The following is a 24,683-nucleotide window of genomic DNA, read 5'->3' on the forward strand; positions in this document are numbered from 1 at the left end:
TTTAACGTCGTTGACTCGGGTGGGGCCGGGTAAAACGATAAAGGCACACACATATATCTATATTACACCTAAAAATGGAAATTTATCTTACTCGACGAAAAAATAAATAAATAAATGAAATTTCTAAAAAATAAAACCGACAAAACGGTATATTATGTACATATTTAGAAAAACGGATCAAATTGTATACGGCCCGTGTGGAATTTTCCACATTTTCTACGTGGCCATTCTGCCTCTGGGGGCTACGGCCCCGCAGTCTCGCTATCGCTCGCGGTCTGTAGGACTACGAGCCGACTGCGCTATGGCGATCGAGAGTCGCGATGCTTGAACAAAAGGGGGAAAAAAAAGTGGCATTCGACTGCGTGCTGTTGACAGGCTCTCCTCCCGGGGGAGTCTGTCAACAGCACGCAGTCGAACGCCACTTCCTTTTTTTCCTTTTGACCATTTTTCCGTTTAACTAGTGACGTTAAACAATCGCCGGCAGGCCGCCGATTGTTTAACGTCACTAGTTATTGATTCACAATAGTTCTTGAATAAAAGAAAAAAACGGAAGTGGCATTCGACTGTTCGCGCAATTTCTTGCCTCTCGGAGTGCTTTTTTTAAAATTTGTTTTAGGATTTAACCGCGAAATGGCAGCACTAGCGACAACGGTTCCGTCTGCATGAAAGCATTAAAAAAGTATAACAACGTAAAAACTATGATAACTTTTTTTATTTTTCGTCTCTGGTCCAAAAGTACTGTATCGTTGAACTCGTCTCGGTCCCCTCAGTTCAGATATATACTCAAAGTTTCGAAATTCCTGTGTTTTTGTTATTTCTTACTCCTGTTTTTAGGTATTCGGTATTCGGCCGAATAGCGAAAAATAGGCCGAATAGGCCGAATACCGGGTAGTAACCGAATATTCGTTACATCACTAATAAATATATAGGCCTGTTTATATAGGGAGAGTGTGAACTAATAGTAGGAATTGAAAAAGAAAACGTGATTTGGAGTTAGTAGCTGGACAGTGCTACAGTATACAACAAATGTTTAACAAAACACAAAACTTAAAATGCCAGTCTGAAATATATCTAACAACGACGATGCGAATCAGTGGGGAAATATAGACGGCCGGATGGCCGAGCGGTCAAGGTGGCGGCCTACCGCTCTGGGGACCCGGGATCGAATCCGAACGGGTCGAAAATTCCCAGAAATTTTTCGGGGGGTGGTCCGTTCGGATATGTCGGGCCCCGTCCCTCACCACCCGGTCGCCCCATTGCGGGCCTGGCCGAACCCATAATGGGCCTTCTAAAAGAGGCCCTCTTAGTGCCCGCAGGGCGGAAAGAGTTTTAAAAAAAAGTGGGGAAATATAAGTAAAGATATTAGTATTCAAGAAAGTGAAAATAACACATCCGCAACTTCAACCGATGTAGCTAATGTCGATAATGCTCAAACTGATCAAAACAAATTTGAGAAAGTGAAAAATAAAGAAATTTTGCAAGAAATGCAAATCAGTATTCCAATTCTAGAGGGTAACGAGTCTAATACATTTTTCATAAAGCCGCATTACAGTAATATAGATGATTTCTTCCAGTAAATTAATAATTGTATAAATTTTTTAGATGTAACCATTATTAGAACTGATAATAACTTAGAATGTAAAACCTATGCAAATACCAAAGGTACTGTACTTAATTATAAATCTGGGGTTCCACAGGCTATGAAATTTAATATTTTTAAAATGTACTGTACATAGATAAAATTAAAAATAGAACGAGTCAATTACCAAATCGAGAAATAGAAACAGAAATATATACCTAAAATATTTGAAAGAGTTAAAAATATACTAAAAGGAAAAATGAATCTAATACCAGAAAAAATAATTTATTTAAAAAACATTTATTAATATATCACAAATACAAATATTTACTGTCTATGTCTGTAACACAAGTGTCCTATGAACGGAGCTTTTCTACGTTAAAATTCATTACGATCAAGTATCTCGCAAGAAAATCTAAAAGCCTTCGTGTTAATGTCAGTGGAGAAGGCTATTTTAAATGAAATAGATTCTGATGATGTCATTAATATTATTGCTCGACAAAGCAAACTTCTAAATAAAATTTAATGTTTTAGACTTGTGCTTATTGCAATTTTTGTCAATGTTGTATTTTGAATATATTTAAATATAAATAGAAAAAATAGACATTTTTTTTATTTATGGGCTGGGTCGGTAATAATTTTTTCCACTCAAAAATTTTAAGGCTATTCCACCCCTGGTAGCCCCCGAGGTTGAGGGTGTGCGAAAAGGACTTAACTCGAACTATAGACGATCGGTGTGCTCGTGGATCAACATCTGCCTCTGTTGAAGGTATATAAGGCCTACTTGCCGGACTACCTGTTAAACACGCGATAGGCTTAGCGGAGACAGCGACGCGACTCTTGAACATCGCGCGATCGCCGAAAAAAGTATGATAACTTTGTTATTTTTTGCCTCCGGCCCAAAAGTAGGGTACCGTTGAACTCGTCTCGGTCCTCTGAGTTCAAATATATACTCAAAGTCCCGAAATTCCATCGGTGGTAATCTATAGTACACCCAAAGAGAAAATTCATAACACAATAAATGTTAAATTCGAAAAACGTTTCCTCTAATCTCTGTCAAAATTTCCTATCGAACTGTAAGCTAAGCAAACCATGGCTTAGGGTTTCGTGCTTTTAGATTTATTTGACAGGAGAGCTCCTTTATAAATCATGGCTTAAGGCTTCAATAAGGCTAAATACGCGCCTTGTAATCTTATTATAAAACAAGATACATTAAAATGTAACAACTCATAAATCATATTTATTAACTACTAATTAATTGAATTATGATAATAGATCTATAAACTATTATGTAGAGTGAACCGAAGAGGCTAGACATTTCATACAGCTGTAAAAAGAAATCTAAAGAGAGGACATAAGACTAATTACATAATAACAAATATATCTAATAAATTAAATTCGTATAAATAAATTAAAAGTTTAACAAACTTTGCGATATTAATGACATTAGATCTGAAGAGGCACTAAACTGTAACATACAAAATTCATTCTGTTGACTCCTTTAAATTCAAGGGTTTGTGCAATGTCCAGGCTATTGGACCAGAATTTCGTTTCTTACGTTACTCAGTGTTTCGCTATTTAAATTTTTACAAAAAAATATGAAAATAACGAGAAAAATAACTTTTAATTGCTAGCGAACTTTTAATTTAAAAATGGCGGCAGCCAATGAAATTATAACAAATTCTGATCTGTCGAACGTTACGATAAAAAAAAAAAACATTACGTTTCTTACGTGACGCAATGTTACGTTAAAAAATTTTTCACAAGAAATATCAAAATAAAGAAAAAAAAATAACTTTCATTTTCTAGCGAGCTTTTCATTTTAAAATGGCGGCGGCAATTATAAATATAAGAAATTCTTATCTGTCGAACGTTACGGTTGAAAATATTTCGTTTTTTACGTTACGCTACAAATATTTTTACAAGAAACATGAAAATAGCAAAAAAATAACTTTTATTTGCTAGCGAACTTTCAACTTTAAACTGGCGGTGGCCAATGGAATTATAACAAGTTTTAATTTAATTCTAATCTGTGGAACGTTTCGATGAATAACATTTCTATTTTTATAAAACTAATTCTATTTTTATCAAAATATTTGTACGGTATATTGTGTAATCCGCCAAAATATTACTTACATTTTTCTCTGAAGCAATTATTCTCGAGAAATGAAGCAAAAAATCGCAAAAGTTTCTTTGTCATTCGAAAATCTCCCACTTACAACAAAGAAAGTGAAACAATAGAAAAATCTATTGTTGCCGATATTGTTGCGTTTCGCGGACGATCAAGCCGATTTAGTAAAAATACCCGATTATTTTTAATTCAATGCATATTTATTAATTTATTTTCGTTTTAATGATTTTTATTTTTTAAAGCTTATTCTGCCATGTCGGAACAACCGAAAGAGGGCTTTTTACATGCTATATAAATTGAACTCTATAAAGTACTGGGAGGAGATAATATCTTACTTTATTTAAGAACGTTCTCTTGCATATGTAACAATTTTATTTATTATTATATAAAAATTAATAGATTTATAAAAATATATTAAACAGAAGGCAAACAATAGATATATCTATTTCAACTTTATTTATAATTTTATATTGTAATAAAAAAATTCGAGAAAACTTTCCATTTGAAGATGGCGGCGGCCATTGAAAATATCACGAATTCTAATTTTGTCGAACGTTACGGTGAAAACATTTCGTATGTTACGTTACGTAATGTTACGCTATGTGTATTTATTCAAGAAATATCGAAATAAAGAAAAAAAAAATAACTTTTATTTGTTAGAGAACTTTCTATTTCAAGATGGCGGCGGCGACGAGACCAGCAGTAGAGACCGAATGGCTGAAGGTAGCTTCTATATTTTCAAAGTATTGGGCTGATGTCCAATTCTTTGAGAATATGGAAATGAATCCGAACAAGCAACTTCAAAAATTTTTCATGCGTAATCAGTTTCGGATATATCAGATCACATCTTTCGCATCTGGTCACCCCCATTGTGGGCCCGGCCAAATCCATAATGGGCAAGTAAGAAAAGGGTCTGTGTTCTTCTGGGAGAAAAAAGTTACCAGCAGGAAAAGTCATAACAACATTCTGGGACAAAAAAAGACTCCAAACTAACAATAATTATAACTGTAATGACTTTAATTTAATAATGATTATTTAAAAGATATAGGCACTAAGAGGGCCTTTTTTTTCCATACCCATAATGCATTTCACCAAGTCTCGCAATGCAGATGGCCAGATATATTCAAGAAGGCTCATCCCTGCATCCCTGAAGAATTCCCAAGGAGTTACTCACCAGGATTTTCCAGTTCTTTCAGAATGATAGACTGATGCTTGAACTGACTTGGCCATCCATCTATCAAATAAACTGAATTTTAATGGAATTTATTTAATATTAGATGCAATGCTGGACTCCTTATGTCAGATGCAGCATCAATTGTTTTCCTATTTCCAGGTTTCTTTTTAATTAAAGGTTAAACTTTTATCCATTACAGTAAAAATTGCCACAATGTTCTTGTATGGCAGATTGCCACAGAATCAATTGTCCTTGTATGACAGATTAATTTCATTCAATTTAAAAATATATCTAAAGGATATGAAAGAGAAAAAGTCTCATTAGTCATGATGAATTTGTCATATGGTCACATCACCTAACCAAAATTTTTGGGCATGCTGAAAGTTATAATAAGAATAATAGGCCTATCTCTAGCACTAAACAATAGACATAAATGTTATTTGGTATGAATTAAAAAGTATGGACTATTATAAAGCCCATTATATCTACACGAAATATATTATAATGAAAAAGTATTAAAAATTTATGATGATAATTCAAATTTTGTCAGCCCTTGACTCTGAGGATCCAGTGCTTAAGCCCTATTAATCTCTATGTAGATCTGCCCCTGTACATGATACATGTATGCTGACTGGGTACCGCAAGCTTTTGATACAATCTGGCCATGTTAAATGCTTCAAATGACGTCGTGTGTGCACACTGGTTTGCTATGGCAATTCTCCGCACGAGCAAGCGATCGAGTTCCTGCAAGCATGGCACCTACTTAAAACGGCTAGCCGCTAGCATGTCGATGTAAAAGCAAACACAAATGATAAAAGAATTTACATGTTAGAATAAATTATTATTGGCATATTTGTTCTCATATAAAAAGTATATTGACAGTCAAAACTTTCTCTTAAGCATGCGGTGCATGCTAAGCAAGTCCAGAGAATTTGCCCCTGTATGGTCATTAAAATTTTATCTCCAGTTAACAGAAGCAGCAACTCACTAAAAAGTTCAAAGAGTCTCACAAATAAAAGGTGTGACAATTTGATTCCTAGAATGGCATGTATTGTTGCATGTGACAATTATATCAAATTTGAGTATTCCCATATAATTCTGAACACATTTGAACTAATACATATGTAATTACAAGCTGATAGAGTTGTTAGCTAGCTACTGGAAAGGTAATAAAGATCTGCACGTACACTTTGGAAACATCGACAATGCACCAAGTCACACTGCATTCACAGTGAGAGGCTTTCTGTCCAAAAACACAATTACTCAATTAGATTATCTTGCCTATTTATCTGGTTTAGCTCCCTGTGATTTTGGGCTATTCTCAAATTAAAAACAGCACTTATGTGATACAGGTACTCAATGGTATTTTGAAAGATGAGTTCCAGGCCTGCTTCCAGAAACGGGAATGCCATCTACGTCAGTGTATAGATGTACGAGGAGAGTGCTTTGAAGGTGACAGTAGCCACTAGTGTACAGTTTCACGTGTATATTTTTTAAACGCGCAATCCGGGAATTGTCATACCTTGTACTTGTTCTCTGCATAGTTAATTTACTTCAATGTATAAATGATGACGTTTATGTCGACTATCCATTTAATTACACAAAATTTTAAATAATCTGGATTGAAGTGGTTGAGATTTTTGAATTCTCCTACTGCCATCACTGATTGGCTGATGTACGAGCCATTGGAAATGCTAATACATCAGCCAATTAGATTCACTATCACACTTTTGAGCATGGGGTGAACTAACTCTATATCGGCTATTGAAAGTAACGAGTCTTAGCAGAAATGGCAAAATAATTGACACGTTGAAATTTTGCTTATTGGTGCAATGAGCCACTAGAGAGATGTCTTGTAAGATGGTTTACATAGCAACCATCACTATTGCTTGTCACTGCCACTGGAAACATGCTAGTGGGATCAATGCTTAACTTGGCACAGCATAATGTTGGCATCCAACATTGAAGTTGGATATTGTTCAACTTCAGAGTTGTGTCATCAGAGCAAAAGTGTGTGTCTATAACTTGACACCTCGCAGAGCAAAGCGCACATAGTGAAATTCCATGAACACTGCAGTTGTAGCACTGTAAACTGGCCCGTACTGGATGTATAGAACAGTCGAGTTTATAATCTTATACATTTAGAGATTATAAACTCAGCTCAACAGTACAAAATTTTATTTGTTTGATATAATTTCTTCACTTTTATGCATTCAGTTTACAGTCAAAGCTGCCTTATTGATTAATAAAAGTGGTATCAGCACATTTATGTGGAATAGCAGCCACGGTTATGGCCATACATGGGTAAGGAATGGAAATGAGGTTCCATCTTTTATGATTTACGATAAATTATGCAGGTGTAGATTCAATTCAATCCTTGGATCCTCTACAGAAGTAGACTGATATCTTACTACGTGCTTATCTGACAACAGAAATTAAAAGAATAATGCTGCTAGTAATATAATTTTAAACAAAAATATATAAAATATTATTAAAAAATAAACTACAAATATGTAAATTAACTAATTTTCTTTATTCTGTATAGTTTAAAAAAAAAAACAGAATGTCAAAACATGGATGCCAAATTATTATTTTTTCCTAATTACTGGATTTTAATAACAATAACAGTCAAGCAATTGGAAAATAATGTATAAAACTTACAAATAATATGGATCTCACTCTTACAAATTTGGCGAAAACACAATTTCAAAAAAATATTAATATAAACATAAACAAATTGCAAATAAATTGGAGAATAGAAAAAACAAGCTGCTTGTATTGCATTTGAATAATTTAAATGTATTAAAGTCGATATAAAACCGTGTTTTTTGTACATTCTTCTTTCTAAAATTTATTGATGCTTTGTTATAAAACTCGAATTTCCTATTATTAACAGTATTGTTATGGATCGACAAAAGAGATCATGATGTATCGAGTTCCACTGGTGACGGGAAGTCCTTCATGATAATGAGTGAGACGTCCTGGATGCATCAGCGACCATCCTAATTTCAATTCTGTCACGCTGCAGTTGTAGCGAATGAATCTGCATCCACCACCCTAAAACATACAAAATTAATTATTTAAAAATAGCAACTCACTTTGTAATGTTTTGAATTAAAAGTTTACAATTGAAAAGTAGACTTGGTGATGCTGCAAGTCAAGTCTTAAATGTTATCCCTCAAGTCTACAGTTAATCGATGTTCGAGTTTTAAGTATTTCTCGTGATGCGCAATAGGGAACGACAAGAGAGTGACTCGTGGCATCATCATCAAGTCTACTCTTCACAAGTAAATTTTTATTTAATCGTCCTTTAAAAGCAACTTCATAAATTGCAAGATTGAATATTTGATCAATTATATTAATTCCGAGTAAAAATCTTTCTTGCCTCGTAATCTGTATGGGGCCTATTTAATGCAATGTTAATAGTATAAGTGGATGAATCATGATGAGGACGAAGGAATGGCTGTTCTTCGGGATGATAACGCACCACAAAGTTCATTATTGCTTTAGGAGGCTGGAAATATTTTAAATATCAGTTCATTGTGTTATATTAATATTATAACATATAAATTTATTTTAAGTACAAAATATATAATCTCTTATCTAAAATACAAAAGTAAACACCCATTTCCTGTTCATTAAGTTCTGATATTAGCGAGGTTGAGGCCGAAGTTTTAAATGTGAAAACGTATGTCCTGTAAGCACTTTCCTGTAAGCCTTGAAGCTTAACAATGGCATTTGGAATGTCGAGCATGATTTCACTGACTTTCCAAATGCCATTGTCAAACTTCTAGGCTTACAGGAAAGCGGCGCCAAACGTCCGACGTATGCGTTTTGCATTTAAAACTATGGCCTCAACCTCGCTATTATTCTATTTCATTATCTTATAATATCTAGAATTTATATAAATGTAACTTTTGAGATGTTTAAATGCTCAATCTTGTTAATTAATGCTAGATACTATGCTATTTAGTTTGCATCAGAATGTCGCACCAGCAGCTGCAAAATATATTTATATATTCTGTCACCAAATATGTGTACTGGCAGTAATTTTTTAATTAAAAAATGAGCACTGGTTAAATACTACAGTTTTTTTTATTATTGTAATAGAGATTACTTACACTAAATTCATTTCAAACTGTATTTTTCCGAGTGTTCCTCTCAGCAGTAGAAACATAAAGTAATAAAATGTGAGCACTCTAACATACAAGGCTATAGAGATACAGAATTAAATTTATAAAAACTTAGTCTTATTTGTCACATCTTAGTCTTTCAGTTTTATGCAAGAAGTAATGTCTTCTAATGATGACTGACAAAATAAAATGATGGTCAAATGGATGTGTTAACTCAAATTTTCATGGAAGGATTGACTCAGATATGTTGAATCCTGTCACTCACCATCTGGTAACCCCTTTTGTGGGCTGGCCAAATCCAAAATGAGAATGATTATAGGACGCTCTTAGTACTCAGAGTAGTCAGAAATAAAATTAAAAAAGGTTGTACAAATGTCTTTTTTCTGCCATGAGAGACCGTGGAAACCTCCTTGGGCACAATTCACACTTCCGTCTCCTTTCCTCAGTCCAAGAGGGTTTCTATAAATTGTTAGTCCCCGTTGTTGATCATCCATCCAATCTCGGAACTCATCAAGTAGATACGCCAACTTCAACACCATAACATTGGTCCAAGGAGTTCAGGAGTCTCTAAATTTGTCTCTCGAGTACTTAACACTTGTCTCTCGAGTACTTAACACTCTCTATTCTCCTGTTCGCCCTCTCTCTATGAGGACCAGCCAAAAAGTGCCTCTCTCTCCCCACGTGTGCCCTCAGGAAACTTTGCATTCATTGTTCTGTTGTTCTGGCAATTCCAGAAAGTCACCCTCACCTCCAAGGGAGAAGAATTAAGATTAGAAAGTTCTAGAAGGAAGAAAGAACAAAGAACAAAAAAAAAAATGCTAAAGACTACGAACATATATTAAAATATATTATGGTGTACAGCCACGTAATAAAAAACACATACTTTTCAAAGACTAGATGAATTGCGTTTCTCTTCAACGTCTAAGTATTGTTGAAGATAAAATACTAAATTACATATTTTTTTGTGAGGTTCCCCCATACTGTTTGGTTATTCACCTATTTTGTTATTACAGGACAACATCAGTCAGTTTTCTGGATGACTGACAAACCGGCCACATATATAAGGGCTTTTCTCAACACAAGTGCACGACTGTTCCAGAAGTTAATATTTGTGTAACCATGAGTAATAATATAACAGGTTACCCAAGTGAGAAAACAGAAGCAAAGAGATTTATGTGTCTAGGATGACTTGGAGGATTGGACAAGCTACATTAAATTCTGGAGTGGGAATACAAATTTTTACTCAGATATAACTTATCCCCCTTTTCTGGATGCAGACTTCATTTTACAATAAAAAATAGAGAGGATTAGTGAAAATAAATGAGGATCCACAAAGACTGATGCTTGATTGTTCAAACCTTGGAATTGTTTCTTGAAGATACCGCCTAAATACCTCCCAGGAATGCTTTTCGGTGGACAGTTGATTCGCTTCACTAATCAATTGGATCCTTGAAATGTCACTGAAAAGTTTATGGGGCTATCCAGAACTGGCTTTTCTGTCCAGGGAAATTTTTCCATCTATACCTTTACGCTCTTTTAAATTAAATTTATTATCTCAGTTGTATTAATAGTACCAGACTGGTATTAATAGTACAATTATTTAAATTTAATATTGATTGAAATAATAAAGTAATACTCACATCGTGAAAATAACCGACGAATACTTTTTCCTGTACTGGCCGTATATATTCTCGTAGAAAATAAAGCCAATGTTGTTCGAGCCCTACTTGATTCATGTGAATATCTCTGGTCGGCACATTTTCGTATCCTCCGGCCAATCTTGGATCCTTTGGTTTCAAATATAAATTTAAGTAATGAAAAGGATGTACACAATACAGAATTACAATAATCATCTGGTAATAAATAATTAGGTTTAAATATGTGGGCTAGATGGAATGTCTACTTCACGAAAAATAATTAAGCGGGTGTGTCGACATTTTTTACATAACTTTTAAATTTATATTTACTTTTTAATCCTGTATTATTATTATTATTTATATGACAACTAGCAAGTGTTCGCATGGGATCATATCCATTTACAATGTTTTAATCTAAACATCTACTTACTTTATTTGTACCATCAGACCATTGTCCAAAGTTTTCCATTTCTGCAATCAAATGCTTGCAAAATGTAGGTGTAACGACAGGAAACCAGTAAACGTCGGGGCACGGCTGTTAGAAAGTTGACATTAATTATATAAAAATCACAATATATTCTTATGAAAATTTAATATAAAAGAAGAAACTAAATACCAAAATTATACTTTTATTCTATACACAGAATGAATGAAATGTACTGTACAGCACACTGGATTAACTACAAATACTGTGGTGGCTGCCATGATCTTACAGGGAAGTAATGAAGTGTAGCCAATACTAGTTCTAGATCATACTAACTTATATTATGACTTTTTATTTGTGGAAAAACTTGAAGGCCAAGTGTACTAGGTGAAGTTACAAAACATGGTTTCGTTTGTTGAGATATAGCAACACAACACATGGATAATCTGCCATGGTGGATGCTTTCCAGGAGGACTTCCTATAGGAAATTGGTCTCTATTTATGTATTAGAATGTGAAGAAAATGTAGAAAGCTATATGAGGCTAGCCTGTTGGTCTGGCACAAGCCTGAGACCAACAGGATAACTATGTTTGATGGTTTTATCCACTCAGTGACTGGTGATCAAATCACAAAACATGTGCTTACCAATATGCTGTACCAAAATGCTTATAGGTAGTATGACATTGAATGTGCCATATATGCCTGCCATTGCTCTTGGATACTGAAGCTTCAAAAACAATTAAGACTAGTCTAATCTAGTGTGGTTCTCAAAGCCAGATGTCCTCAGACCTAGTCATTTTACCGAAAGGCACCTGTATGCTGTTTCGCCAGAGGAAACATTATTATACATCACATATCTTTCATGTTAAGTTACTGGAAAGACAAAATATTTTGATACATATCTAAGTTGTATTAGCAGACTAAAAGTAGACAGGGACATAAACGATCCACGATTTATCTGTGACTTGATTTAGGTGGCCTGTAGATCGGAATAACTTCGAGAACCACTAGTCTAATCTACTTTGTATCCCCAAAAGAAGACAAAATATAATTAAGTATAAATAATTGATTTTGGTTTATATCATTTTAGGAATGTGAGTAATAGAAAAATGCAGACTCTGCATCATCTTTCAGAAAAATCAGTGGCGTAGCGAGGGGGGCAAGGGGGTGTATCATGCACCGGGCGCCACTCGCAGAGGGGTGCCCAAATGGTCTCCAAGACAAACTATACGTGTTTCTGGAGGGGGAGGTGGGCACCAATAAAGTGTTGTGCCCCGGGTGCCAGTTATGTTTGCCACGCCACTGGAAAAACATGAGTGAAAAATGGCGTAACCCAAACTCTATATATCTATTGCCTTTTGTAAATTTTTTCTGAAGAATGCTACAGAAGTTATATTTCTGTACTGTTGCTGCAATGCATTTCATTGTTTTAGTTATCTATTATTAATTATATCAAATAAATTTTTAAAGTAACTTAATAAATAAAAATCCATTTTACCATCTCGACTTGATAATCATCTTTCAGTACTTTCGAGTAATTTTCATGAATATATCTTCGTTCCCAATCCTATATTTGAAAATAAAGAATGCATATTAGGAAATATTGCAATATCAATCTCAGATATAATTAAATGTAACTTTATTTACTAAGAATTTCAGTGAAAAATAAGTGAGAATTTATTTATTTTGCACAATTATCAAATGCCTGATGGCAAAAATGTCCACCCCACTTATTTAACAAAAACCCCAACAATATAGTGTAATAAAAACCAAGAATCACGGTTCCTTGAAATACTAAAATTAAACTTCCAATACAAGAATGTACAATAGAAACTCAATTTGATATTTTTCAAAAACTGTTGAAAAATACTTTAAATTACAGAATATATAAAATCCAAATATTCTTAAAAAGATGCCGTAACGTACACATACATGCGTATATGCATTCCGAATGGATAAACTGAAGATAACATGTATATTATCAATATAAACACTTCCGTGAAAGTATTCATTTCATACAATATAACATACAATATAAAACAGTTGGCATCTCTAGAAATATTTACATAAAGATAATAAACTGTTAAGCTGTGTTACCAGAATGCCATAATGTTTGGATTTGTAGCTGCACATCTGGACTACAGAATCAACAATGATAATGGTGGATTTTGGAAATTCACTCGATATTGCTTTACTCTACTTGCTATTCCAATCTCTGAATCTAGAAATGGTTGCCAAAATACCAAAACTATAGAATGTGGCGTCCTCTCACTATTAAAGACTGATAAAAAAATCTCGATAATTTGTTAAACTTTTATAACTCTCCTGACCACCTGGACATGAAAACAGTATCCATTATTTACAGAAATAAATAAATAAAAAACTCATGCCAAAGTTATATATTCTCTTGATAATTAGCACTGAGTTCAGCGTTAACACAGTTTTTCTTATCTCGCAAGCACTTTCGACGATTAGAAGTTCGTCATCCTCAGGCGAAAAAGAACAAATGCACCGAGTGTCGCACAATTAGCATGATTGCCCCACAATGCATGTACTGCCAGTCGCGTGGATTTAAGATTTTTCGAACGCCTGAAAAAGCTTGTTGCACGTCACCAATAGAATTATCGAATGCTAAATTTAAAAATTGCCAAGCAAATTTTCTGTTTTCTACATGAAAACACTACACTTTTTATTGGAAAAACCTTATCTGAGATAAATATCCATCTAAAAATAAAGTTTTCAATGCATTAAATCCCAAAAATATGCTAAATGCTGTATGTTAACATTATGGTTTATAAAGATTCGAAAGAACTGACAAAAGAACACGTTAAGTACGAAAATATGTTAAATCACAGAATGTGAAATTGAGTTTCTATTGTGTGTTAGTTTTATTCTTTTAAGAATATTAGAAATCATAGGGATAAGTTAAACTAATTCACATAAACAAGGTAGAGAAAAATCTGCTACAATTTGCAACAAAGATAACACAACTGTAATATATGGAAGTATTTTATCAGTAACCAGCAGCGCCGCTAGCTGTTTGAGTACCCGTGTGCAATACCGATTATGCCGCCCCTGTTTAACTACGACTACCTACGCCGAGCTTGCCAGCAATACCAATTTGCCGCCCCCTGGACGTGCCGCCCGCGTGCAGTGCACACCTTGCATGCCCGCTTATGGTAGGCCTGTCAGTAACAGATCATGGAAGTAAAGAATGGAAGAGATGATAGTAAAAAGTATACAGAAGGAAAGTTCATCAAGCTCAACTTGTATCATGTATATTTAAACAGACAGTAAAATGAGAGTTAAAGATTTATAAACAAAGTTTCATACTTACAATTTGATTGGTATATATTTCGTATAATTCATTATGAATATGAGAAGTGTCAAAGGATTCACTGTTTATAAGATGACCAAAATCTTCCATGTTACTAATGTACATAAATATTCCCTATAAGAAAAACTCAAAAATTTACACTTATTAATTATTCTGTATGTTCTCCATATATTCTTTAACTGGAATAAAATTTAATTCATTTATTATTACATAAATTATTTTGATTTTAAAGTATTTATATACATTTATGGATTTCCTGCACACCAAGGAAAATATCCCTTATTTGACCCCTAAATACAAGAAATGTCTGTATGAAATTATTCAGTATCTTGAGATCTCTATTCTTTTTTCTGTAGAACACATATGTTATAAGATCATATATTATGCAGTACACGTGTACGATAAAGCTGACGGAAAGTGTATATACTGTAAGCACAAAAAGAGGCAAATTACACATGCCCATTAGCACTTTGCTTGACTTCATAATTTGTTAAAAAACTCCCCCCCTTGGTTTGTTTTGATGCAACTTTTCTATGTATTGAATACAACAACCGCTTGATATTAGCAATATTGTATACAGTACAGTTTGTTTATACCACAACTCATCAGGAAGATCTTCATGACTTGGAGATTTGATTGCCTCACTAAATTTTTGCACTACACTTGGACTGGTGTCAGAACAGTGGCGTAGCTACAGTTCTCCGGGCCCGGTGCAAAACCAGATTTGTGGGCCCCCGAAAAAATTTTTTGGGTCTTTTTTTTTGTGATTTTGGGGCACCTATGGGCCTATCGCTTTCCGGGGGCTCAGTGCGGACCGCACCCACCACACCCCCTAGCTACCCCACTGTGTCAGAATGTTCATTAGGTGGTTTCTATTCAATCGTATCAAGCTGGCTGACTCTCTCCGTACAAGTTTTCGATTGTACTGTATAGATGTAACAAGTGCATCATCAAACTCTACAAATTCCTGGAAACACCCAAATATTAACTAAATTAGCAAATAGCATTGTACTTTTATATCATTGTTTTGTATGTTAAATGTAATTGCTCCTCCTGTAATGCTCCGTAACACTGTTACGGAGCATTACAGGAGGATAGAATGATAGATGAAAAGTATAAAAAAATAAAAAAATTTCAGATGGTCCCTTATATCTAAATTTAAAGTAAAAATACGTAATTTGCTTACATTGTCTCTTAAATTTTTGCAGAATGCCATATCGGGATCCAACAGTCCACTTATAAACGAAGGAAATTTTTCTCTAGATTTAAGTAGTGATCCATTTATCAAATAAGCTTGTGATATGTATGGCACATTCCACAGACCCCTGTAAAATTAAATTATTATTAAATATTAGTACAAAAAAAATAGTGCTTGCTGTTCGTTTTAATCTCTACTTTTCTAAATAACGTAAGTTAATATCAGACTATGAGAGATCTGAGCTGGACTATCACATATGTGGTGCCTCCGTTAAGCTTGCCGACTCCTGAATAATTGATTGAGCTGCAATTTGAAGAAATTGTAGACCTATAAATTCCCACTGTTGTCTGTCAGTCTATCCTTCTTTAATCTCGAGAACAATGTTAGATAGATGAAAGTTGCGACTAGAAATGGAAAGCTTTGGGGCAGGAGGCAATTAACTGTATATGAACTTCTGGTTTAGACAGAAAGTCAGATGAATTCAATTCAAAATTTTCCCCAGAATAGAGTGACACCCTATTGTGGGCCTGGCCGAACCCATAATGGGCTTTATGAGGCCTTCTTAGTGCCAACAAGGCAGAACCCTGCATTAATTTAATGTATTGATGAACTCATTCATCATCATAACATATATATAAACTTGTGAGAAGTGGAACCTCCTTAAGATGGATAACTTGTGAAAGCCAAAGTAATTGCACTCATTTCTGCATTGTTGTCAAACGTTTTCCGCAAAATAACCTGTCTAAAATGGAACCTGAGGTAATGCGGACAAAAAGCTGTTGTCTGCATTACCTCAAGTTCCAAAGTGTATGTTATACCTTTGTTATTAATCTGTATTGGTTAGAATCCATAGGTATACAGCAGAGGTCACAAACTAGTGGTCTGTCAAGTCTTCATATCAGGCCTGTGGCCTAAATGATTTTTTAAAAATCCAGCAACAAGTTGCTTAACTTTCCAGCCAACATTTGGTGGCGCCATCTGTTACGGTATTTTATTACAAAAACCATTTTATATTTTTAACTATTATAAAACAGCAAAAGGCTGAATTTTCAGGATAGGGATGGATTTTATAAAAAATTGTAAATGATAATAACCAGTAGAATCGTCATTACGTCCGATCATACTGGAGATACACACGATCCCATTTATCTCTCCATCCCGTCGACCTTTAACCACCAAAATTTAATGGCATCGATCCTCTCGATACACAAACCTCTCTCCAAAATTTCAGAAACTTTCAACAAAAAGCACAGGAGTTATTAAGCTTCAAAGAGGATGTTGTTCATCCCTGGTGCCCCATACACACTAACATCCATAGATATAGAAGAAACCCCCGAATTTTTTGTATTTCTCGACGTTTCAAGGTGTCCTGAGCCCAAAAATGTAAAAATCTTGAGGAGAGGTTATTTTTTTGACCGATGGCCATACTTTCCCTCTGTTATATATAACAACCGGGGAAAGTAAAATCAATGTTTCTAACATCTTGCGTGGATTAAAACAGAAAAAAAATTCAAACTTCTGTTTACGTAAGTCGTAAAGGTCTGGCAACAAAAGCCTTTGTTAGAGTCTTGTTACAGTCCTCGTCTGATATAGGCTTACATCTATTTGACTGGCCCTTTGCTACGTTTGAGTTGTGTATCCCTAGTGTACAGTTTTGAGACACTTGTGACCCTCTTCCTCCTTGTCGCACACAACGATATACTTTTGGAAACCTTTTCCCCATTACTTCAAGAACCCGACATTAAATATTTTTAAAGTCATTTCTTCAAACAAACAACACCACCAAAGCCCCATGCATTATAAAACTTCAAGCCAACCAATGCCGTATGTTATTGGGCTATAATAGACGTTATCTAGCCCGATAACATATGGCATTGTTTGGCTTGTATTTTTAAAAATATTTGCAGTACGCTTATAACAACAAATTCATATGCCACTAACACCATTAAATAAATCCACGTAGACAATGCCTCGACCTCTCCCTCCAGCATCTTATACAAGGACGATCTCCATTACACTTGAAACTATTCACGAATATTAGGCCTAAAACGGTTGCCTCCTGCACGTGCCAGAAGAAATTTTACGCCATTTTTCAAATTAACGATAGAACTTAAAAGTAGAATGAACGTCAGATTTCTTCCATCAGCTACACCAGTGCTATATTAACCTATAGCATCACGAGACCTAGGCGAATTTGAATTAGGGGCCCCCATGACTTCAGATATTTAACTTCGGGGGAATTTTTTGAAGGGAAATATATCTTATAAAAGATTGGTTTGCATCCCCTGTTGGTGGAGTCCCCAAGCAATTGCCCTGTTTTGCCCATAGGATAACACGCCGTTGGGCTACACTGCAATAAAAATGATGCCTAGTCTCGAGTAATGCAAGTACTGTAGCAACACGAAGGTGTCGAGAATATCACGTGATACCAGCTGGTTTAGTGAGACAATTCACTAAACGAGTTCCGACGTGTGAAACCCTCAACAAATTCCTGTTACTACTCACGTAACTCGAGACTATGCTTCCTACTCTATTTATATTCGATTTCGGTAGAAACTTCGAAAATTATTTTCCGTTTCCGTCTACATTTACGCTGTGTTTTACGTATTTGAGTTTTGGCCCAAGTCCATTTCGGTTTTAGAGCAGCAAAAAGACTTATCTGCGTTGCCAATGGATTAACACGTTAAAAAATAAAAACATTACGAAGAATTTTGATTATTTCGTCGTTAATTATGACCAAGACAGACGCAGGAAGCTAGTTTTACAGTATCGAATTCGAACGAGTAAAAGACCCAAAATAGCGCCCAAGGGACGAGTTTCAGACTTCATCAACGAACTGACCCATATGGAGTTATACGGGTACTCTTCACGTGTCTAACACTAAAAATAGAAGCCAGTTTTTCCCATAGAAATTCCTCCAAGGCGGAAACTCTTGGCAAATCGCCCAAGTGTTGAGTTGTCTATCCCATCAAACCAGAACATTTAACACCGCCTAACGTGCAGAGAAGACCTTCAACTTTTATTTATTTAGTTTTATTTTAAAGACACACGAAAATGTGCACACACTAGTGCTATATTATAATTAAGCACATAGCCTACAAGTGTACTGTCTGTGAGTTATTAAAAAGATTCATTCATACGGATCAAATAGCATTAATTCTAAACGACGTTAAGGCTAACGCATCAATAACCTCTATGAAGAACAGGAGGAGCCGCGTTTAAGGCCAATTCCTGGCCTAAATGGAAAAAATATTGCTGTATTTTCGTCTAAGAACGAAATTATTATTTATTTTCTGGGGCCTAAATGGCCTTTGTTTAAGTTTTATACCCGATTTAGGCCACGTAATGTTAACTGTGTGGCCTAATAATCACTTAAGAGAGAATTTTGTCTCTAACAATAAAAATTTTAAAGCTTCCACATTGATTAACGATTACCTACAAAAGTTTCACTAAAATATTAAGGAAATGTTTAATTAACATTAAACCTAAATTCTTAAACGTAATTAGAAAAACACATTGAGAATTTTATCACAAAAATTTCACACTAATCCTAAGTACTCGCATGTTATGGTGCATAGTATGTTAATAATTTACGTATTTTTTAATTAAATTAGATAATATTTACGGCATTTTTGTCCGTAAAATCAAATTTATTATTGAATTGGGTAGCATTAATGTTATCAAATCAATAATAACGGTCTGCAGCTTTGCTTGAAATGAATTACACGAGTAGATCAATAGGAACGGGATCAGGAGGAGGAGTAAGCAATTCTTCTCTACCTCTTAACTAAATGCTGCATGCATCTAGACGTTCAGGTAAGTTTATAATACGATTTCTGCTCAAATCTCAGATGATATTTTAATAATTAAACGAAATTCGTGCATCACTAAAGCTTAAAAACTATACGTGGATGGGTTAAGTTACCCAAATCAAACGTCGAATCTATACTCATCCTGTCAAGACCGGGTCTATCGATTATTTCTGTTAACAGCATTCCAGAAATTTCTGTACCTCACCGTTCCAACTAAATTAAGAATCTGCTACACCAGGTTACAGTTTAATGGGCAATCAGATCGAAAGAATTGACTACTTTAATCATTTTTTCCCATTATTTCTTACAGGTATAAGGATATAATGACCCGCTACACGGTGTTAATTTTGTTGTGTGTGATATTAGTGATGCATCTAGCTATCATCGGTGATGCAGCCAAAGGTAAACCACGGAGAGGAAAGAAAGGGGGTAAAAAAGGCTCTTCTAGACTCATCCCCTTCTACACGCATCCCCGTCGGAAGGATTACTATGACAATCCTAATGTAAGTTTCCGTATCTTTATTTTAATCATACGATCGATTATACTGTGCACCTCACTAGTTGCCAGGCGCTCTTAAGTAATCAATAACAAACTAAAACACGCATCGGGACAGACGTAAAATTTGTGGGTTTATAATGGCAATCACGTAGATTTCCTCACGACGAATTAATTACATAGAAAAAATGTTTTTGGCTAACGTAAATTGTAAACTTCCAAAATATAAAGTAAATTCATAAGCATCAAATGGGCCTTCTTATATATTTTAATAATAGAATAACGCTATTGATTCTATTTAGCACCCAATCGCAGTGTTAACCTGTATAATCATCGGCATTCCCTCGAAGGTTGTGTTTAAGGTAGCAAACGTAAAAGGGTAATAGTGAGGGTCCAAGACATTGTGACGTTTCCAATTTACAGTGGGCTCTGAGAGTACAAAGAACAGTCGAGACGAATTATATAGCATATAACAGCTTCAACTTTATAATAAATGTCTAAAGGTTAAAAACCTATCGTTACTACACGCACCCCGGATTAAAAAACATTAGTCTATGCGGATCTTAGACGACGCCTACTACATTTAACTACAGTATTTCTTAAAACGTATATTGCAAATTTGTAATAAAAATTTATAAAGTATCAAATCATTATTCAACGTTTCTGTTTGAATATTAATTTAATGAGTGGCGGGATGGCACGCAGCAACAGATTCTCCTCTCCTAAAGAGGGATCCGGGTTCGAATTCCATTCGGATCCTCACAGTTTTACGATACTGCGGATGGGACTAACTTTTTTCTTTATTCTCTCTCCACGACAGTTGACTTCCTAATGGATTAAACTTAACTGTAACACAAATGAGATATTAATCTTAAACATTCATTTTTTTGTTGATTCCTTCCATAAAAAAAATTTCATCTACTGTTTTAATTGGATTTTTTATTTACTAATTTCTTAATAATCGTAAAAATGCTGAAATTGTTGAAAATGTTATTACACTTTCAGGCTATTAGGTTACTATTAGACAGATTAAAACCTGAATTGATGCCAGAATTTTTTAGAACACTGTTCTTTCCTGATGTGTTGTAGGATTGATTATATCGAAAATTTCTATTCTATAATTTAAGTTTGTTGTTTAAATATTCTCTTGTTTCATTATCACATTAAATTATAATTGAAATCTAATGTGCATTTAACACATTTTCTCATCAATTTAGAAGTATACAACAATGTGAAATTGTGCTGCCAGCCTATTGGCAAGGTGATAACCAACCCAGAACCAACTACCAGTGTTTAATGCTTTTATCTCCAGTACTTGGCCTCTGCTGGACCATAATATGAATGGCTCTATATGATCCATTTCACTTGTTGCATTTCATCTAAGTCATCAAATTAATAAAATAATTGTGATTTTGAACGTTTTAGGCTATATTACAGTTTCAATAAAATTTATTGGATCTTCTCCAATCATAACCATCAGAATATAATCTTTGTTTCCACATTGTGAGATATAAGAATATAAGATTGCATCTAGGAATAGTTGCCCAGATATATACAGAAACTTCCAGAAGAGATTGTTTTTCAATTTGTTGATGCAAGACACCAATACATTATAGGTTATATGGCTAGATTCTTTACAAGTTTGGAGTCAATCTTATTATCCTTGGTTGAAGGATAGCATCTGCACAGGAATAATCAGAAGAATTTTGTACACCAGGCTGAAAAGAATCTTTTAAAACATTAGGCATATCTTTATAGAATTCTGAATCAAAAGCATCAAATTTGTCCATCACATTCATCCAATCTTACTATAATCATAATGTTAGATGTTTGCAGTTAAGAATTGGCATCTAAAATAAATATAAATACAATGCTTCTCAAACATAGTTCCTCTAATAGCATATAATAAAAAAGTACATTTTGTCTTTATACAGGGTGCTCAAATAACTAAAGCATCTCATTTTGATTACGAGTTTTTACTTGGACATAAAATTGTTTTCATATGTGAAGCGAAAGGAGATCCGCAACCAAGAATTAACTGGTTTAAGGATGACATTGAACTCTACGCACATCCTTTTATAAAGGTAAAACATAAATTACTTAAACATATTCTAGGAATAATAAATACATATCATAAGTTTTTATATATAAAATATAGGATAGATAAAAAATTTTTTATCTTAGGAATCTAAAACAACCCCTTAATTAAAGAAACCAGAGAAACAACAAGGCTCTCGGTCATCTGGGATTAACTAAGATCCCAGCACCCTGTCATGTTCCAGAGATGTTGAATGTTGATGACTTGTGATGAATCAATCTGAACCATCACTAGTCTAGCTCCAGTCTTACGCACCCTTTCCTCTCAGTGCTCCCTTACCTAGCATCAGCAACTTATCCATGTTGTTTATTTTTCAAATAATTTCCTAAATAATTCAAATAATTTAAATAATTACATATCTCTCGTAAGTACAAGGTAAAGGCACCCTCATACTGGTACTTGGGGCATATGTCCTGTCTATTCTCCTAATTGCATCCCTGAAAGAAACTAAGAAAAATATCAGAAATACTCATTCCTTATATAAATTTTAACTTCCGCGTTTTTGAACGTGCAGGAATTCAATACTGTATTTGCTCCACTTTTAGATTGTAATATATGGACCAGATTTAATTTATATTTGTTCCAAACCTAAGTTATAAAATATAAGTAACACTTCCTTCTCTACTAAATAATAATAAATGTAAAATCAGGATGCCCTAATCTGTAGCTTTAGCTTACATGTAAATCTACTCCTAGTAATGCACCTGTGTTACCATAAAATAAATTAAGGTGAACTTTACTTGATAAAAAGTATTTGCTCCATAAAGTAGTTTAATTGACTAATTTATTAAAATTAACAGCATTACAAGGAGTTATGTTGAATATGATTTAATTAATGACATATATAATATATTGCAGATTACGGAATGGCAGCTAAAACCCAAACACATCAAAAGCAAATTAGAGATAACACCGGCTCGTCAGATGGATTCGGGGTTGTACGAATGTCAAGCCAATAATAAATACTCAATCGACAGTAGAAGTTTTAAAGCAGATTTCACTACAATTAGTAAATAAATCAATTTAATGAAATTAACTTCTGGTATGTAATTAGAAGAACAGAGAATATGAATCTTTCTTCACATTTTTTAAAAGGAAATCTGTATTAAATAACTGTTAATATCACCTGCATTCAAATTATAAAAATAATTTTTGCTTCTATGTGGAAAAAGTCATATGAATATATCAAACATAATGTTTCAATTATATATTACTGCACATTTTAAAATATTATAAAGTATCTTTTATCAATACATAATGTTTTTAATTAAATTAAATGAAATAATTTAATAAAAATTATGTAATATTTTGTAGGAAATATTATTTTTACATTATATATAATTAAAAATATTGATTTGATTTGATTATTTATATATATATATATATATATATAGAGGCATTATCACAAACAATAGGGAAAAAAATCTACTAAAATCTTTTATCTACATATAAGTTTATAGTAAAATAATTTATACTAATGCATTTGTATTAATAACAATATTGCTCTAATTTAGATGAAACAAAATACAATATCAAATTAATAAACAAGCTTCTGAATTTAACAAAATCAATCAATCAGTCTTATTATTATTATTATTAGTTTATAAACTAAAGTAAAAATTTTTCTTGTAATATTTTTTATTTGCACATATTGTACCAATAATATCAGCTATAAAAATCCATGGTGGATGAATTTTCCAATGATGTAACTAAAGAAGAAGTTTTATGAATTAAATCTTATGAAAAATAAAATCTGTTTTCGATATCTATCTTCTATACCCGCAAGGTGTTTACAAATGATCGACAATATTAGATTAAATAATAACGTTACAAATCTGCTTTTGCTGGAGTCGCGCGTCAAAAATTCCGACTACTCCGACATTTCTCGTCCACAGCCTACTTACAAAAGGCAAACACACTGAATTTCTTATCAAACGATACTTCATATACGAACATCTCTCTTTAAATTTATGCATTCCTTCTTCTACGTGATGCTTTTCTTTAGTATTCCAAATTAGTTTAAATTGCATTCTCCTTGTAGGCAATCGACTACTTATATTTCTGTCACATATCCTTCCTTACTAGTCATTTCCATGCTCACAACCAAGTACTTAGTTGGAATTTATATATTATGTAGTGTGTTTATACATTAAATAAATAAATACTGTAGATGCATATAGAACTTCTAACATAATAGACATTTTCTACATTATAAATCAATTTTATTTAAATGAAATTAATCTATTCTTACATTTCACTTGGTCATAATTTTAGAGAAGTTAACGCATTGATAAAGGAAATTAATCTGTTATTTCATTAACACTAACAATTTATCTTCTTGATTAGTTTTATATGGCAGTATTGATTGAAAATAAAGATATAAGATACAGCTAATGACAAAATCTTAGTTACAGTTATAGATAGAGAGATATAGGTTTGTGAAGAAAGCTGCTCAAACAGGAATCCTATTAAAACTGGTTTGAGAAGTTATGTAAATTGGAGTAGAAACAAACAGATTAACAAAGAAACATTCTACACATTTATTTTATTTATTTTAAATGGCTAAAGGGGCCAAATAATACAAGCCTCACTGTGACTACCAGTGTTCAGTTATTTTATCCACTGAGCTACTTGTAGTGGGCGTGATTCTATTAACTGTTCAAT

The 24,683-nt window shown here is 33.7% G+C and overlaps 2 protein-coding genes across 3 annotated transcripts in view; one reads left to right on the plus strand and one right to left on the minus strand.

Moving 5' to 3' along the window:
• Positions 1-7,398: 7,398 nt before the first annotated feature.
• The window catches only part of Plod (procollagen lysyl hydroxylase), a 93,778-nt gene continuing 76,493 nt past the window's right edge, over positions 7,399-24,683 (minus strand). The window contains 7 exon segments of the mRNA XM_067284027.1: positions 7,399-7,941; positions 8,270-8,398; positions 10,658-10,804; positions 11,085-11,189; positions 12,577-12,645; positions 14,416-14,529; positions 15,602-15,740. Of these exon segments, the coding sequence (XP_067140128.1) occupies positions 7,786-7,941; positions 8,270-8,398; positions 10,658-10,804; positions 11,085-11,189; positions 12,577-12,645; positions 14,416-14,529; positions 15,602-15,740 (859 nt within the window). The 3' untranslated portion in view covers positions 7,399-7,785.
• On the plus strand, positions 19,297-23,055 carry LOC136986488 (immunoglobulin domain-containing protein oig-4-like). Of its 2 annotated transcripts, XM_067284031.1 has the most exons (5): positions 19,297-19,429; positions 19,507-19,663; positions 19,736-19,928; positions 21,856-22,005; positions 22,878-23,055. In XM_067284031.1, exons 3-5 carry the CDS (start codon positions 19,749-19,751, stop codon positions 23,034-23,036), a joined length of 489 nt encoding a protein of 162 aa, XP_067140132.1. In that variant the 5' UTR covers positions 19,297-19,429; positions 19,507-19,663; positions 19,736-19,748; the 3' UTR covers positions 23,037-23,055. The 2 variants fall into 2 exon arrangements, with proteins under 2 accessions (XP_067140132.1, XP_067140131.1); XM_067284030.1 differs by lacking the exon at positions 19,507-19,663 and having other exon boundaries at positions 19,315-19,429.

The sequence above is a fragment of the Centruroides vittatus genome, unplaced genomic scaffold (assembly GCF_030686945.1).
Source record: "Centruroides vittatus isolate TY-2023 unplaced genomic scaffold, ASM3068694v2 scaffold_1047, whole genome shotgun sequence".
NCBI classification, from domain to species: Eukaryota; Metazoa; Arthropoda; class Arachnida; order Scorpiones; family Buthidae; genus Centruroides; species Centruroides vittatus.